Here is an 18,896-nt window from a genome sequence, read left to right on the forward strand (position 1 = left end):
GGGGGGCGAAACGTCTGGTACCCGCAGCGCTTTGCAACCGCTGTCGCAACAATTCTTGGAGACGCCGGTAGATTGGTTGGTGCGGACGACATCGGCGTTGGTGCTCCAGAGGGAGGGGCCGCCACTGCCGGTTTACCCGACAGCTTTGGCTCCCCCTTTCAAGGGCCTTTGGCGCTCCTGGCGTCTGCTGCTTCCGAGTAGTGGGGTGCGGCGACGCAGAAGGGGCCGCCGCTGGCGGTTGAGTTGCCGGTTTTGGCCCCCCTGAACCGCCCCTGCCGGTCTCGTCTTCTGTGAAGCAGGAGGGACCGCCCCTGGCGGTTGAGCCGCCCGGTTTGGTCCCCCCCCCCCCCCGAGCTGCCGTGGGACGACGTCTCCTCCTACTTCCCGATCAATCGCCCTGGACGGTCGAAGGTCTTTCCCCATCCTAATCAATGCCTCACGATTGGCACATCAAAGGCCGTGGTATCGTTTCATGACATGTTTGTATATGCTGTATACGCTGGGGTTGTTACATTTTGTTGTTGATTTTGTTTTGGGAGTTTGGAGTTTTTATGTGTTTTGTTTGTTGTTTTTATTGTTGTTGGGGTTTGTTTTGTTTGGGTTTGGGGGGATTTTTTTTGGAGGGAGGGCGTTGTTTTTGTTTGGGGTTTTTTTTTCTTTCTTTCTCTTCTTTATTAGTTTGTAAAGGGGGGGGGGGGGGGTCGGTTTTGTTTTGTTTGCTTGTTTTGCTTTTTTGTGTGTTCTTTTTGGGGCGGGACGTAGCCCAGTCATAAAACGCTTGCTTGATGCCCGGTCTGCATTGGATTGATTCCCGTCGGTGGGCCCATTGGGCTATTTCTCGTTCCAGCCTGTGTGTACACCACAACTGGTGTAACAAAGGCCGTGCTATGTGCTATCCTATCTGTGGGATGGTGAATATAAAATATCCTTTGCTACATTAGGAAAAATGTAGCGGTTTCCTCTGATGAAAGTCACTACGAGTCAGAATCACCAAGTGTGTGTGTGTGTGTGTGTGTGTGTGTGTGTGTGTGTGTGTTAGTGTGGAATAAGGTGTGAAATTTACCTCAGTAATTATTGTGCGGCTGCCGGGTGTGCTTTGGTCGTAAGATCCATTCTCTGGTTGTTTTTCCCCGTTCCAAAACCAGTACCCCACATCTGTAAAGGTCGTGATATGTGCTGTCATGTCTGTGGGAAAGTATATATAACCCAGAATGACACCAAACCGATCAGCCGCGATGGAAGACAGGGCGGTAGCAGCGGTCAAGCACTGGGTGAACCAGAATCTAAAAAGAAATCCCTGGTCGTGTACAGCACAACGCTGGAGCTACTGCCGAACCAGCCGTTCAGGAGCTGTTTCCGCACCAGTATGATGACAGACGTGGCAGTTTTCACACCAACACCGTGGAGTCGCGTATTGCGGATCGAGCGGATCACCATGCTGACGACGCTTGCAACACGATGGCTTCTACGAGCAGGCATACGCGCGACAGGACACCTCATATCCATGTATTGCTGCGCAAGGTATTCGTGCGGCATTACTATGACGTCGTCAGCAGACACAACCGGGATCTGCGTCACTTCATGAAATTTGACCCCCAGGGCTATCCCTAGGTTTGTGTAGCGTCGGTACGTTTAGGTTTAATTTTTTTTTAATCCGACAAATTTTAACTTTCGGCCGAACCGTTCAAAATTAGCGTTCAATCACCATATTTTTTTTGGACATAATGCATAAAAAAATTACTCCAACATTTTGGCGCCCTTCTGAGAACTTAATTTTTTTTACCACCGCCTCTTTCACGTCGTTTATCTCGGGGACAACAACCGGTCTTCAGTGATTCCTCCTTTAGTGCTAAAGTCGTATGTGAGAGCTCTGCCTTCCCCTCCCCTTTCCTGTCTTGGGCGCAAGGGCTTGCTCACGCGAGAACTTGCGCCCATGACAGACGTGCGCTACAACAGCTTGCTCTGAATGTGCACGTTAAATCCTACGACATGACCTGATCTGCTAATGGAAAAAAGTTGCGGGTTTTCTCTACGACTATATATATGTAATTGTAAGAATTAAAGAATGTAAGAATACTTAGTATTTTACATCCACTAGCCGATGATTAATAAATCGATGTGCTCTAGTGGTGTCGTTAAACAAAAACTTTTTAAACACGCGAACTTTAATTAGTGCATTGCAACCAAATCGGAATCGGCCGAGTTATTCCGGATGATGACACTAGCTGTGATCAAGACTAGCACAAAACAAAATGGCTACCTTAAAAGAAATTGTGGGTTTGTACCAAAACTTAAAACGTGAATTTGACAGAAAGCCTCCTAATTTAGACAGATGTGGTGAATTTTTGACAAAGCTAAAGGTTTGTAAAATAATTTTAAAAGTTTGAGGTTGTCCTGTATATTGTAACTTATTTGTTTATAATGTATAGTTTTGTCAAATGATCTTAAAAGTTTCAAAATTGCATTGTCACTCAGACTCACTGTGGAATAAAAACTTTTTCTACGTTCGATTCACTGTCCTGGACGTTCTACACAAACATAATACTAATAAAACAAAAGTCCTCAGGAATACTGAACATTATAAAACTCTGTCAGCTGTTTTACGCCTATTGAATTCAATATATTGTAGATCTATAGCCTACACCTTTTATTATAATTTTATTTTTATATAATAGAACAACATCCCCAGTATTCGACCACTTAAGAAAGAAAGGATTATAACATGTTAATTTTATTGGCATTTGCTAATATTTGTTTTTCTTCGTACTTACATATTGGCAATGTTATTCATAAAATAGACCCAAATTTGTTTGTACATGCAGTATACGAATCATAGTCACTTCGTACCCAAGTCATATCGTACCATCCATTTCGTACCATGCTGCATGGTCATTTCGTACCCTAGTCATTTCGTACCTTTGTGAAAAGTAATTTCATACCCCAGTCATTTCGTACCCTAGTTATTTCATACCAGTATATAGAAAACAAATTGACTATAGTATAAAAGAAGTGGTTTTTTATTTTAAAAACTTTATTTTGACAGTTTGAAAATCAGAACATGTTATTGTGCAGCATATTGTTATTGATACCCATAATACCTGTCGACTGTTATTTCCATTTTATCTGACAAGAGCCGTATATGGTATTTATGGTTACTAGTCATTTCGTACCAAAGTCATTGCATACCATCCATTTCGTACCATAGTTTATGGTCATTTCGTACCATAGTGCTTTGGTCATTTCGTACCACAGTCATTTCGTACCTACTTTTTACCATCTCGTACCATAATGTTTGGTCATTTCGTACTTGGTGTCTTATTTTTGTCATGGTATGCCACTTCTTATTTTTATTGTTGATGAATAAACTTGTAACACACGGTCTTCATGGGTAATTAAGTTTTTTTCCGAGATTGGCTTGTCTTAGAATATCTTGATATGTTATTCTAACACAAGGTGCTCGTTGGTAATTAATATAATGATGAATGGAAACGTGAGGAAATGAAAGTAATATATCATCTTTTGCTTGTTCTTTCTGCTTTTTTTTTTCTTTATTAAGGGATGGGGCTTCAATATATTTGCATTAGTCTAATTTTATTTTTTAAACCAGTAATTTGACATTTTACTATCTATCATTCAACTAAGCTGCACAATAAATGATTGAGGTACGAAATGACCAAGGTATGACATGACAAAACAAACATGGTACCAAAAAACTTGGGTACAAAATGACCAAATAACTATGGTACGAAATGACCAAGGTACGAAATGGTAAAATTGGGTACGAAATGACTATGGTTATAATGGTACGAATTGACTGGTTACCGTATTTACTACTAACTGCCAACTTCGATTTTGTGTGAAATGGCTACAGATAATTAGTCAAAAACAACAAAACAACATAATGGACCAACAAAATATTATTTATTTATTATAATTATTAGGTCTTCTTTTCAGACTTACTTATTTGCATCTTATTTGTTTAAGAAATAAACAATAACAACCATTAAAACATTAACTACCCTACTGATTGCCAAATTAGCCAATTGCTAATGTTTATACAAGTGGCAATAATTTTTAGTCTTTCACTGATAAAATATCCCTTAAATTAATAACAAATTTGTAATTTTATGTTATTTTATAAAAGACACTACCAGGGTGATCATTATAAATTGTTATGCCATGGTACGATATGACTTTCAGTTATGGTACGAAATGACCAAGGTACGAAATGACTACGGTACGAAATGGCTTTTTGCAATGGTACGAAATGACTTTTTGCAATGGTATGAAATGACCAGGGTACAAAATGACCAAGGTACGAAATGACTTTTTGCAATGGTACAAAATGACCAAATTAGGTACAAAATGACTGTGGTACAAAATGACCATGGTACGAAGTGACTAGCAACCCAGTATACACAGACTAGAGTAGGTTTGAGTGCCACAATACAGTGATTGCGGAATAAACTGTAATATTCCAACCTTTTTAATGTGGTATATATTTTGAAGTGGCACATAGCTTCGTGAAAAATGTTGGACTATGAAACTGATCTGTTATTAGTAGTTAAATACATAATATTGTTGTCTTTCAGGTTGCGCTCACTTCGGTAACATTTTTGCCAACAGATGAGTCAAATCCATCAAAACAGGAACTTCTAATTGCAAGTAAGGATTTTCACTGCACAGACAATCAAATTTAAACAATGCAGGGCATATTCTCTTTAATATTTTACAGATAAAAATATGAAAATAAAATGACAGTCACCTTTATTAAAAAGTAGTTCACTTCTTCTTTAAATTTTAAAATGTAAAAAAATATAGATGATATTTTTTTAAAGCCTGTATTTGTCAGATCATATTATATTATGATGTCATCCGTATGTCCACCAGTCAATTAACTCTTCTTGTCAGACTTGTCTAGGGCATATTTTTCTTATCAAGTCATATAAGATGATCAAACCTAGTGAGCTTTGTGGTCTAGTGGGTAAGTTGCTGGACAATCAAGCTGACGACAGTGCTTTAAATCCTATCAAAGCTGGCTCACACTTTCATTCATCTTTTTCATCTATCACCCTCTCCCTATCATTCTCATTAACTTAATATAAAAAAAACTTTCCAATTTCGCCCACGATTTCAATCAGTTTCGACCCTGTCTGTCAATTTCCTCCGACTGACATCTGAGCTGTCCACACCATAACCTACCTGTCTCAACTTCCTCCACGGGTACAGTCTCTGTGTACTTCCTTGCACCCACCTGGCATCTTTGTCCTCTGGTGCTAATAAAGGTGGTCTGACAAACAGCACTAATTAACAACCGCTAGTAATAGGGGAGCATAGTAGGTGGTTACAAGTGCCTCATAACCATGCCAAAAGTAACTACTGAACACTTTCCAAAGTGGTCAAAGCCCATGGCTAAAATCTCATGGGATATGGCAGGTGTATGGCACGGATAGTCACAAGAGACGAGCACTGTGATGTGGAGGTGGACAGCAAAAGAAGTTGAAAGATAGGAGGAGTTGGCAGATTGGGAAGAAATGAGATGAGTCAAAGGAGAGACAGGAAAGGGGCAGTGGGGAGAAAGAAAAAAAAATCAAACCTTGAGTTGCATGTAAGCACAGCATGGGATAGTGTAGTGTCACTTACCATAACATGCACATCAGTAGTAGCTGCATTATGAAAAAATGTATTCCGAGGCATTTCAATAACCTGGATGACTAGAAAAAACCACTGGATGTATAAAAATGTGTATTCTAAATAATAAAATATGAGTAACTTCTAATTTAAATTATCAAAAATGGTTATATTAGTGAAAATATGTTGTAGTGTTTGAAAACGATGGTCTGACACTTTGAAGAATTTGCTAATTTTATTTTTTAGGCCTGAATAGTCATGGAATTTTTTAGATGAGTGAAAATTAAAATTTATTGTTAATTAATTTTGTCTCATTTAATATAAAAGAAGCTATCGAAATTTGCATCAGTGCAATGTAATTTTATTACATATATTATGTAATTGTTGATTATAAAAAAAATACTTTAAAATTCTCCAAAAATTAAATTTATGAAAAATGCGAAGTTGAATTTAGCAATTTATATATATATATATATATATATATATATATATATATATATATATATATATATATATATATATATATATATATATATATATATATATATCATTGTATGTCATAAACTTAAAAGTACTACTGTGTAAATTTATTCAACCCATGGATGAAATGTATCTTAACTACATGGTGAAAACAATCTAGTGGATGAAACATGATTTTTGGTCAGATCAATTGTCTTACAATAAGTTACATTCCTTAGTGGATATATATTTTAGTGGATGAAATATAGTGAATGAATTATCCACTACCCATTAATACAGGTTTATAATTTGTTTCTGCTTTTTGTTCAAGGAGATGTTCTTGAAATAGGAGCACAGTGGGCTATTGCCAAACGAGATATACCTGCTTTTGAGCGATACATGGCTCAACTCAAATGTTACTACATGGATTACAAGTAAGTTTTTCTATATAGACGTCTTCATATACACTGTATTATATAAAAATACTTCTTCATAATCATAACAGGAAGTATTTTTCTTTGGCAGATTTATTATATTCATTTATAAAAAAAAACCCGAGGGATCCATGAAAAGATTTTTAAAAGGCATCATAGATTATTTAGTGTATTATCCATCTGTTTTGCAGGGACAATTTGCCAGAATCAGCATACAAACACCAGCTTCTGGGATTAAATTTGTTGTGTCTGCTATCACAGAACAGACTTGCAGAATTTCACACAGTAAGTAATCAAATTACAAAGTGCTGCTTTAATACATTTTATGGATCAAAATCAGGATTGCATTTATTACTGTCATCAACAAAATTTGTAAAAGTTACTCAATTCTGGATTTAATGTTTGGGGGGGGGGGGGGAAACAAAAATATATATGTAGTTCTGGTTACTCGACCAACCATAATTTGTGTTCATTATTTTCACCGACCCTAAACTTTTTTACCTACCTACTGATCTTCAAAACAGTGAGAGGACGAAACATTTGTTTGAAATATTACTTGATTGCTCTTTGTCAAGGCCAGTTTGACAGATTTTAGGGTGTTACATATTATTGTTTTTAAAGTTATAGCCTACCTAGTTTCTTATGGGTGTGATTGAAAATTAAACTACCTATCGTTGTTATTTCTTACAGGAGCTTGAACTTTTACCAGTGAAGGAAATTCAGACAAACATTTATATAAAGCACCCTGTGTCCATGGAGCAGTATTTGATGGAAGGAAGTTATAACAAGGTTAGTTTTGTATCATCTACTGCAAAACAAGCTACGTTTTTATACCTCTTTTTATTAACTACAGCAATCCGTTATTTCTCACTTGTAGTTAGTACAGTATGTGTGTGATATGTTGAATATATAAAAGAATACAAAAGTTCTATTTAAATAGTGATGTTCCAATAATTTATTGTAATTGAAAATCAATCAATTGAGCTCTACCAATGTGGTGATGATTATAAAAAATTGTAATTGAATGTGGTGGAACTTGTTACATGTAGTTAGTTGTTTCTTCTGTTTAAATAATGGACTTCGTGCTAATATGCTGGGCAGGGCTCATACTGGGAATAATTTATTTTTAGCCAATTTTCAGATATGTAGAGTATTTTTTAGAAAAATACTACAAAATAGCTAATATAAAAAAAAAGGCCAAATACTAAATGTTTTAGCCACTTTGTATTTGGCAATGGGCAAGGTGAGCCCTGGCTGGGGTTAGGTATTTGTTTTCATAAATATGTATTGACATATTTTTTTAAAAGTTATTAAAGGTAAAATTAGCAATTTGTAGGGTCTGTCCTAGTGACCATGGCAGTAAATCATGATCCTATTAATTCAAGTCCTTCTTACATAAGTATAATTGTAACCTATTACAAGTATATAAGCAAAAGTCTATGGTTGGTGTAAACTGATTATAACCTATGATCAATGACAAACTTCCAACCAATTCCCAACATTAATTTAAAAATAATTTTGGTATTCTTGCATATCTGTGTTTCTGTGTACTGTTTAGGTGATTTAAAAATATTGTTTTAATTTATTTCACAGGTGTTTTTAGCCAGAGGAAATGTTCCAGCAGAAAATTACAACTTTTTCATAGATATTCTTCTCAATACTATCAGGTATTAGCTTTATAAATTTTACTTGACTTGAGGTGTAGCTAGGCTTCCAAAATGTTCACCCAGTTCTAAATGATAGCCTAAAGAGCCTGAGCCACATAGGTTGGGAGTGAAGCATGGGTTCTGGAGCACATTTGATGTGGTTGGCTACTTAGCACCTACCCCCACTTTTGGTGGTGAATTGCACTCTGCTAACTTTGTCTCCGAGATGAATTTTGTTCATAATTAGTACTAGTATTCCAGTTTGCAAATGCTGTACAAAATCTTACATCCATCCCTAAGGGTTTTTTCTCCAATCCCAATAAAATTTCAAAAATCAGATTGGTGCTAATGTTATAAATTATTATGTTTTCAGTTCAAGCTTGGTAAAAAGTGTTCTTACATGGGTACGTTGCATCTACATAGCTATGCCCATACTGTGATAAATGCAACAACATGACACCAATTAATTCAAACTTTCTATACTGATCCTCATCCTTTTTAAGTTACTGAAGTTCACTGTATTTGTTAATTTTATTTTCTCCTTTCATTTTCAGAGATGAAATTGCCTTATGTATAGAGAAAGCCTATGAAAGAATAGCCTTGAGTGAAGCTGCCAGAATGTTATTTTTTGAAATGCAAAAACCCATGAGGGAATATGCATTACAGGTATTGAAACAGTACTTTTATACAGTTTAAAGCCCATGTATTTTTTATAACATGTTGATACACTGAAAATACTACATGGGTGACCATTAAGTTATCAGCATTAAGGCTGGAAGGTGCTAAGTTTTCATCTCGGTACTGACTCTAACATAGAGTAAGTTTTAACAGCTCCATGGGGGAAGTGTAAGCCGCTATCACATCACTTGTTTGTCAATAACCACTTATAGCTAACCGTTAAACTTCATGTGCTTAAATATAAGTGGAAATAAGCATAAATTAGACTGATAAGTTGAGATGTAACTAATATGGAAAATATTACATGGTAGGTCACACGCCCATTTAAAAGGAAAAAATATATTTTACCGTACTGCAATATTTGTGTAACAAAATCTGGCGTGTCTTTATAATATCTGATTGCTCAGTAGTTGAAAGTTCACAAAATAGAAAGAAATTAACAAAATGCATAAAATCTTGTTTAATAATAATTCTAATTAATATAAATCAGTTTTATAAAAGCTGGGATTGGTCCAGATAATATTACGTTACTTACAAAACCGACATTCATAACTCCATGAATCTCAATTTTACTTTTGGCAATGCTAAAAAAACTTCATAGATTGTTTCAGCTTTATTGTTTAAAATTAATAAAACAACTGTTAATGTTGAATCAGTAAATGTTTAAAAAATCTATGAAAAAAACCCATCCAAACATATTTTTAAAAAGTTGTGTGTAAACAAAAAATAATAATAAAAAAATGTTAGAAATCTCTTATTCGGCTGCTGACGGAAAGAGCCGAATCATAGAATGAGTATTTCCCATTGTGCCATGTATTAATTTTCCCATGAAGGGGTTTGATTAGGGCTAGCTCTGGGTGACCAGAAAATTTCACCAAATTGTCTAGTATTAAACTTAAAAAATTGCTGAAACACAGTTATTTACTAACAAAATATCAATTATTATATGAAATTATTTCACCAAATCAAAATAAAATTTGCTATTGGCGAATTTGGCGAGTGCCAGAGCTAGCACTGTGATTGTTAGTTGATAGTATTTTATATTAATGTAATAGTTATAAATTTGGAATTATAAAAATTTAACATGATTATATAATTCAGTACTAGTAGATGCATGCATATAAATCAATGTAAAATAATGTTATGGAGAATGTTAAAAGTACAGTGGACTCCAAACCAACATCTGTGTAATCCAGATTTGTATACAGGGTTTCTAGATTATGGTAGCCCCACTCCCATGGCTTAGTTGTTGCAGTTATGTCTATTTTATAAATATGAATATCCTGTCCCAGACCCCCAAACCCCAATGTTAGTGTTTTTAAACTATATCTCTCTCTTTAGGTGTCATATCCGATTTTCTATTATTTAGTAAAATTGTATTTACTTAAAGTAAAGTAGGGCTAGTAATTTTTTAATTGTGGCTAGTAAAAAAAAAATAAATCACTGATCCCATGGCTAGTTGATTTTATAAACATTCTGGAAGCCCTGGTATATGAACTTGACAATCACAGAGTCCCATTCAGTGACAATAGCTTGTGTCAAACCTGTTTAATCCAGTACTCTGGAACATTCCTTCGGTCTAATAGTTTCTGACACTCGTCCTTTAGTAGATTTTTTTTCTGAAACAAGTTTCAAGAAAATCAGTCCTTGGAGCTCTGATTTTCTTGAGACGAGTGTCAGAAAAAACATTTACAAAAGGACGAGTGTAAAAAATTTTTTTTAGTTCAATCAGTCTTTTAGTATAATTATTAAAACAATTCACAGCATTTTATTTTTGTACCATGATGTCACTCCTGTCAGCCGATATATAGTATGTTACCAGAAGGATGTCACATACTACCTCAACAGATAGCAACAGCCAACTTCCTTCTAAACAACAAGACCAATTAACCAATGTAAAGGGTGCATTACCATCTTGGGGCTTATGTGCTAGCAGACCAGTTAACCAATGTAAAGTCTGCATTACCATCTAGGGGCGTATGTGCTAGTAGACCTCTTTTTTTTTCTAACATGCCTTTCTGGCACTTTCTACTGGTACATTGAATCCAGCTTAGATTCCACTGTAATGTGAAAATATGAACATGTAACTATAGGGTATTTGAGCTAAGAAATTAATCCAGAAAACATTGGATATTTGTGTTGTTGAGATACAGTTGGTGTTTCATTAGCCTCAGTGGTGTCATGGTTAAGCCATTAGACATAAGGCTGGTAGGTACTGGGTTCGCAGCCTGGTACTGGCTCCCACACAGAGCAAGTTTTAACGACTCGGTGGGTAGGTGTAAGAACACTACACACTCTTCTCTCTCACTAACCACTAACAACTAACCTACTGTCCTGGACAGAAAGCCCAGATAGCTGAGGTGTGTGCCCAGAACAGCGTGTTTGAACCTTAATTGAATATAAGCACAAAAATAACTTGAAAAAAAAATGTGTTTCCTATCAAATCTGAAGTTATGTATTTTCTCTTTATGTTTTGTACATTGTTCATTTTGCAGAGGAAGTGGAGCACAGGAGCTGATAATTTCTTTTCATTCAACCAAGAACCAAAAGACACTGACGAAGTGATACCAGCTAAATTGCTCGCTGAACAGACAATAGAATATGCCAGACAACTGGAGATGATTGTGTAGTATACTGGATTATGGACACTTGATTATCATGCTAGTGTGATGTTCTTGAACAAAATCTAAGTTGATATGCAGAGACATTTTGTTAAAAAGAAGAATAAAAAAACCTTGTAAAACTTATTCTTGGAGTATCACTGCACATGATATCCTTTTGTTTAAATCTTCAAGCCAGTCAGTTTTGAAAATTTACATTTGTTTTTTTATCAGTAGAAAGGTAACTTTGTGGTGTTATAGCAATGATGGTGGAAATGACTGTGCATTGTCAGTTTGATACTCTGACAGTCTTTATATGCTTTGTCAGTCATCTGGTATAAAAGACTCGGCAGAACCTTTTGTTTATGAATAAAGAAAATGATGTCTATGTTGTGGATTCATTTTTATTTAATAAAATGTATGTTTGTACTGTTGTTTTGGGGGAGGGTGGGTGTTGGCATAACAGTTTCAGTATTATCATAGCAGATCTGGTCAGGCAATCAGTGAGTCTATAATGCATTTTTTTTTTAGTAATAAGATGTGCACTCATTTTAATTTCAGTTAAACATGACTTAATCTTAAGACATTTGGTAACAATATTGCATCTATTAAAGATTTAAGTATGATACTCGAAATTCTGCTCCAACTTCATGAGAGATTTATATTTCCAAAGCATTTATCTGAAGTATGTATGGCAGTGATTTTGTCTTGCCTTAATGAAATGCAAAACTACATTGGGTTTGGTCTTCATTTTTAAAAAATATTTGTTGAGGTAAAGAAGTCAGTGTGGATTTAAGTTGCTTAAGCGGTGTTCTCATTATGCGATTAGTTGCACAGGACTTGACGCATACAATTTGTCGTAGTGACTTGAATCGTGTGTGGGAAGACGTTACGTCATAAGATTCTAAGGCATCTAACAGAGCTCATCAATTTAAAAATATTTTGCAGGAAATGTAAGTGCTTACAAATGTCCAATGAAATAAAACATAAATGTAGACAATTTACTATTATGTAACTAAACAATTTTTTATCGCATCTGGACAAAAATGGGTTTTATAGACCCATGAAATCAGGACATGTTTATAAGCAAACAAAAGGGGTTGCAGTTGCTGGAGCAAATCCTAGATTCATGCAAAAAATACATATTCTGGCAAGATGATCTGGTCTGAAACCTTTTCACCATGTATTTCCACCCACAATATTAGTTGTAATCCATGTAAAAATGTGCAGTGATTCATTTGCAACTCCTGTTTGACAGTAATGCTAATCTGAATAAAGGTTGTGATCCAGATTCAGACATTTTTGTGTAATTGAGGCTGCCCCCCCCCCCCCCCCCAGCAAAAATGGGAACCCAAATGCCTGTGAGCCTGGTGATTCACTTTTCTCAAGGCTGCAAAAGCCTGAATGTCTGCCCAGATTCTACAATCCGTTGTTGGGGTGGAATGTAAGTTGGTCATAGGAATAATTGATCATTGAATCTCCTCAGTAGGGGGAGGGGGTAATTTATTTTTTATTCCAACCAGTTCCCTGTAACCAGTGCATCAGAGGTAGGGCCTCCACGAGTCCAAAATATTGGACTCGAGTACTCCGGGTCAAACTCGACCCAGACCCGAGTACCCGCCACTAGATGATGATGAGATAAAGGAATAAAGAAATGTCATTATGCGTTTTAATTCCAGTGCTGAACATGGATGCCAAATCATGCCATTGTATTGCATTTAGAAACCGGTTGATATGTCATGTGTTGTGACAAGACGGACGGCCAGTTTTAAAAGAGAAACTAGCATGATCATATTTGTATTGTGTAGGCTAACATATCGTTGTTTATTGTCCTATATTGTACACTGTATTATAGTTGATAATTGTATTCCACCTTGCATGGGTACTCGAGTCCTGTGAATGGACTCGGGGTATTGCTAGATTCGACCTGTGCCCCAAGTACTTTAGTACTCGTGGAGATCCTAATCAGAAGCAGTGTTGTGAAGCCTATACTGTCTATGGGTAAGTGTACAAAATATCCTGCTGGTAAGTATGGTGGCTTGTCATAGCAGTAGGTCTCTCTTAATTACAGACCAAGTTTTTAAACAACCATATTTTAGACTCCAAAAGGACAGTAGAACTTTGCATTTTAAATAACAAATATAGAGTAAGTTCAAATTATAAATAACTTTTTAGGCTTCAGCAGCTTCAACCTGCACTATATCAGATAAATGAAGTCGGAAATGCTAAACCTAGAACCCTGACTAGACCCATAGTAAAACTTGTTACTTGATGAAAAATAGCAGGTGTGTGAAAAACAGTTGCAAGATATTTTAACCTGTTGCTATTGGAAGGATATGGAAGTGGACAGTAAGAAATAATGTGGAGGAGTTGCCTGATCAGAAGAGCATAGTATTAATAATGATAATAATTCCCTTACAAAACGGGATGCTTGATACAAATTTTTAACACAAATTACTTACACAATAAATTATGCTTTAAAGTAATTTAAAAAATAAAAATAGAGGTGTGTAACCTAACAAGTTATGATGCGGAAATACTTGCGACTAATAGACAACATAATTATCTCCCTTATTAAACTCGCCACTATCATTCTCAAAGTAAAACAAAAACAAATATGGCGTATAATGTTTTGGTTGTAAAAACTATTTCTTTTTGCTAACATTTACAGTTACATTTGAAGTCAAACTTAAGACAATGCCTTGGTACAGTCATTTAATTCCAGAATCATGGAAAAAACGAGCTTGTAGATATCTTCTTCAACGATATGTTGGGCACTTCCTAAAGGAAAAACTGTCATTAGATCAGCTGAGCGTTGATTTGTACAGTGGAAAAGGTGTTATCAAAGAGCTAAATTTAGACGTTGAGGTGAAATTTGTTGTTTTCCATTTAATTTATTTTGTACTGACTTTATAATTGTAAATATGTACTTTAGATCATAATATATATTTATATCTACTGCTTCTAGTATTGGTGTAAAAGAAAAACAAAATAAAAAGAATAACTTTAAAGCAGTCCATGGCTCACTGGTCCTGGAATGAATATTGTTTTAGCTAATTTATAGATGTGTATCTTAGAGTTAGGCTAAGGATATATGCCATGATTACTACTCACCCTGACAACAATAATAAAGAAAGCTTTACTACATTTAAACTTTTGAAGTGTGGTCTTTAATCCTTTATTTTCACAATCCATTAACAAAAATTAAAGGTTAAGGTCACCCACAAATGGTAATAAGAAAAATAGAGTTGTAAATGTTTTCGTACTCCTTTAAACTTTAACTAAAAGGTCAAGGATGCTACAACATTTTATTATTTTATATGGGTTATTATCAGTTAAAGTCCCAAATTCAGGTTTCAAAAATAACAAGTCACTATTTTTTTTTTAATTATTAGATGACTTGATAGAATAAACACGATGGGATCATATGTCAGCGTTAGCAGCACACTTTTCTTAAAAAAAAGTAATAAATGGACGTATCAAAACTAGGTCACCCGCTCATTTTGTCAGTATCGTAACATTATTGTAAATTAATCACAAAGTAATATCAAAACATACGATATCAAAACGTCTTATACCTAACGAAATTTGAAAGCTTTTCTACAATTTGGGCGTCTTGTTTGTTTTTCTAATGGCTTTAAATAATAAATAATGAATTTAAAGTGGTACTTCGTTCAAACAATGTGCAAAAAATTTATACTTTTAAAAGAAACATCTTTAGGTAATTTCGATACAGTAGAAATTTTTTACCATTGATTAAAGTACTTCGTTTGAACCGAGATGTTGCATCAATATTTTATGAAATAAAATAACATTTGGAGCACACATGAATGATTTTATTCCCTCTTACGGTACTGACTTGCACGTTACGGTACTGACAAACATGACTACTGGAATGTTGTCTTTCTTAAAGGAAAAAAGAAATAATTAAACAAATAAAATTGTAATACTATGCAAATTAATTCCTGAACCAAACAACTGCAAAATAAGTAAACAAACAAATTTATTAGGCAGTTCCATTCGTTTAAAATGTAGTTTTAACACTCTTCCCCAATCCCCTATCTGCTGTAAACATGCCTACCTGTACAATGTATGTCCCATATAGGGCAATCCGCGAACATATTTAACTGACATATACATGTGTATTCAAAGTTAACTATGGGTGGGACGTAGTCCAGTGGTAAAGCACTAAACCTCATGCGTGGTCGGCCTAGGATCGATTCCCGTCAGTGTGCCCATTAGGCTATTTCGTGTTCCAGTCAGTGCTCCACAACATCGGGTCTTTGGGGTCATGCTTATAAAAGATGCCTAGCTAGTCTGTATGTTCTGTGTGCTGGGATGTCGTTAAACATCCATTCATGCTTTCATTCATACATAAAAGATCCCTTACTGCTAATCGGAAAAGGTAACCATTCGCATGGCGACAGCAGGTTTCCTCTCTCATTATCTGTGTGGTCTTTAGCCGTATTTCCAATGCCATATAACTGTATTTAAATTGTTTTATGAAACATTCCATCCCTCCTTCAAAATTAACTAATTTAATGTAAATTAACTTCTACTTTACTTTTATGATTCATAGATACCAAATAAAAAGGACAGTGCATAGGTCTAACTCCACAATGTAAAAGTCAGTTTGAATATCCTACTCTATTTCACCACCCAGTCGATGCCAAAGAGGTAATGTACTTAAATTAATGTACTTATTGCATGTTGGCCACACACAAAAAAATAACAATCATAAAAAGAAAAAACAAAACAAAACAGAAACAGAAAGTCCATTATCACCAGTTTCATGCATTCCACTATCCAGAACTGACGCCTATATGCTACAATATGAAAAACCCAACTTTTAATTATATCAAAAAACTTATTTCTTTCTTAATTATTCACCCATATCTATGATAGCCCTGACAATATATCGCTTCCCCCTATACTGGCGACATGCTGATTTTGCTGACACGTGATAGCATTAGCATAAAAAAGTTAATAATAATGTTGACATCTGCTGAAGATATAGATGAGCACACTTGGCATATGCTAGGTGAGCAGACGCATGGAAATGTGGGAGCATTTTACGTATTGTTTCAAGGTGAACTTTCCAATCACCACATCTCTCGGCGCGCATGAATCTCAAATACGACATGTTTACAAAGTGACGCCACAGTCAAAATGACGTCACTGTGACGTGATTACATTATAAAATAAAATCTATATTATTTGAAACAATATCCTTTAATAAACAATGAAGATACCACTGTAAATAAGTAGATGATAAACTCATGTGGTCTGTAGAAATTAGCCCAAAAACTGTTTTATAGATCAGTGATGTCATGACGTCATAATGGTAAAAGCTCAAAGAAGATACATGGGGACTTTTAGTATGCTATTAAGAATGGCTAGAGGAGTGTATCTACCAGGTTTCAGTTTTTTACTAATTTTTTCCGACCTTGGCCAAAAAATGGTCTAATATTACTGACCTAAATGTCGATGGATATGAATGGAGAAAGATTATGAAACAAAATATAAAATTTGCATATGGCAATTATTCCTCCATAAATTTCCTAAAGTGAATATACAGTAATAAAAAAAAAATTGGGACAAAAATTGGAATTATAAAAATGTATTTTATAAATAATATCAGTTTGGTTTGACATAAGAAGAAAAGTAAAAGTGTTTCGGAAATAAAAAACCCAAAATATATATATTTTTGTGTTCAATTTACAAATCAGTCGGCTCAGAAATAAAATATGTTCATAGTATTAAAAAGGATGTTTCCTGTGGGACAGTATAGCTGGTGTGTAATTAATTTACAGATGTTTATATGTAGATTATGTAGCGGCAGCAGATATCTTCTGTCTCGACCGAATGGCTTGGGTTAAGTGTACTGTATGTCTGAACATTACTTTATTACCTGTGGTGTTTGGTATACAGTCAAACCTGTCCTAGCGGCCACCTGTATTCAACGGTCACCTGCCTTAAGTGGCCACTTTTTTCCCTCCCAAACAATTTATAATGTAAATGCACCTGTAATAAGCGGTCACCTGTCTAACATGGCCAGCGACCACCCAAATCGGATCCTAAATCGCTAAAATACCTGTATTAAGCAGCCACAGTAAATGTTTACTATTATATACAAGGGATATTTAACAACAGTGATAAGATGCGGAAAATAACCGATCTTCACACGTTCAGGAATACTAGTATCCATTCAGTCCCGATATCTCTACTGTGTATCAACTAAGAAAGTATGACTATGGAAAGTATCTAATTGCCTCTGGGCAGACTGCGCTTGACATTTGTAGATGCACTTACTTTGACAATACACTGCATGAAGTAGAAATTAAATAATTAAATGGAAAGAGAAGACAAACTTGTTGAGAACAGTTAATTTAATACATTCCAGTTGCATTTTTTTCCAGAGGTGACATGTCAAAAGTTTATTTATAGTAAACTGTGAAGCACACATCCATTAATTAGCAGTAAAGATGCTAAAACAAGAAACAACAACATATGTTTTAAAGACTATATGTCGCAACCTGTAATCAGCGGCCACCTGTCTTAAGTGGCCACTTTTATCTACTCCCTTGTGTGACTGCTTAAGACAGGTTTGACTGTACTTTTAAAGACTACTTAAGAAAATTAGTTTACATCCCATGAAGGAGTAATTGAAATCATTATGTTTACTTTAATTTAGTGTAATTTACATATAAACATGGAATGTAGCTGATAGAATCACATCTATTCTCTGTGTTAATAGTACATTTATAATCTTCTTTAAAACAAATGGATATTAGTTGTTAGGCAGAATATATAACTGACTGGAAGAATATAAGTTGTAGAAGCATCACGAGGGGTATATGGCTTTTTATGTACCCTCTGTGTGTTCTTTTACCCCAAGCCGAAGGCGAGGGGGTAAAAGAGCACATAGAGGGTACATAAAAAGCCATATACCCTGAGAGATGCTTCTACAACGAATTTATCTTGCCGACATGTTAAACCATATAGCCAGATAATAAAAATAACGCCAGACAATAATTGTTAACAATTTATTAACGGAGCCGTACCACGCGGACGCGAACGAAACCACTTGCCAGTGATGAAAAATAGTTCCATCGATAAACGATATTAATATACTTTATTGATTATCAATGTTATTTATAATCTAATTATTGCTTTAGCATTAACTGGGGTGGCTGGAAACTGTTGGAAATTACAGACGGGGTATAAGAGAATTTGGCTCCACCCACAGGGGTATAAGGGATTTGTCCAACGTCAAACAACCAATGAGATTAAAGAATTTTACATGAAGGCGAGATAATAAAATTTACTAGTATAGGTAGATGTATATTTACACTTTGCACTAATAAATGAAAAAGAGGACATATGCTGCAGTGTCCAGATTATTTTATACTACTTTTTCATCCAGTATGAAATTAAATACAAACTTC

At 35.2% G+C, this 18,896-nt stretch overlaps 2 protein-coding genes across 4 annotated transcripts in view; both read left to right on the forward strand.

Annotated features, from left to right (window-relative positions):
- Window positions 1-2,210: 2,210 nt before the first annotated feature.
- On the forward strand, window positions 2,211-11,836 carry LOC121372353 (26S proteasome non-ATPase regulatory subunit 8-like). Its single transcript, XM_041498656.1, has 8 exons — window positions 2,211-2,360; window positions 4,593-4,665; window positions 6,422-6,524; window positions 6,716-6,809; window positions 7,215-7,313; window positions 8,118-8,191; window positions 8,725-8,836; window positions 11,344-11,836. The coding sequence occupies exons 1-8, from the start codon at window positions 2,253-2,255 to the stop codon at window positions 11,476-11,478; spliced, it is 798 nt and encodes a 265-aa protein (XP_041354590.1). The 5' UTR covers window positions 2,211-2,252; the 3' UTR covers window positions 11,479-11,836.
- A 2,224-nt stretch (window positions 11,837-14,060) lies between these two features.
- Window positions 14,061-18,896, forward strand: part of LOC121371346 (autophagy-related protein 2 homolog A-like) — a 97,254-nt gene continuing 92,418 nt past the window's right edge. For all 3 annotated transcript variants that reach the window (XM_041497163.1, XM_041497164.1, XM_041497165.1), the window contains exon 1: window positions 14,061-14,316. In XM_041497163.1, the coding sequence (XP_041353097.1) occupies window positions 14,146-14,316 (171 nt within the window). In that variant the 5' untranslated portion in view covers window positions 14,061-14,145. The remainder of the gene's footprint in view (window positions 14,317-18,896) is intronic.

Source organism: Gigantopelta aegis, chromosome 4 (genome assembly GCF_016097555.1).
Source record: "Gigantopelta aegis isolate Gae_Host chromosome 4, Gae_host_genome, whole genome shotgun sequence".
NCBI lineage: Eukaryota > Metazoa > Mollusca > Gastropoda > Neomphalida > Peltospiridae > Gigantopelta > Gigantopelta aegis.

Bases quoted from the DNA above. Each gene is read 5' to 3' on its own strand.
- LOC121372353 (XM_041498656.1), top strand. From the start codon at position 2,253: ATGGCTACCTTAAAAGAAATTGTGGGTTTGTACCAAAACTTAAAACGT. The intron at 6,810-7,214 runs GTAAGTAATCAA...TATTTCTTACAG, and splicing joins GACTTGCAGAATTTCACACA to GAGCTTGAACTTTTACCAGT. The intron at 8,192-8,724 runs GTATTAGCTTTA...TTTCATTTTCAG, and splicing joins ATTCTTCTCAATACTATCAG to AGATGAAATTGCCTTATGTA.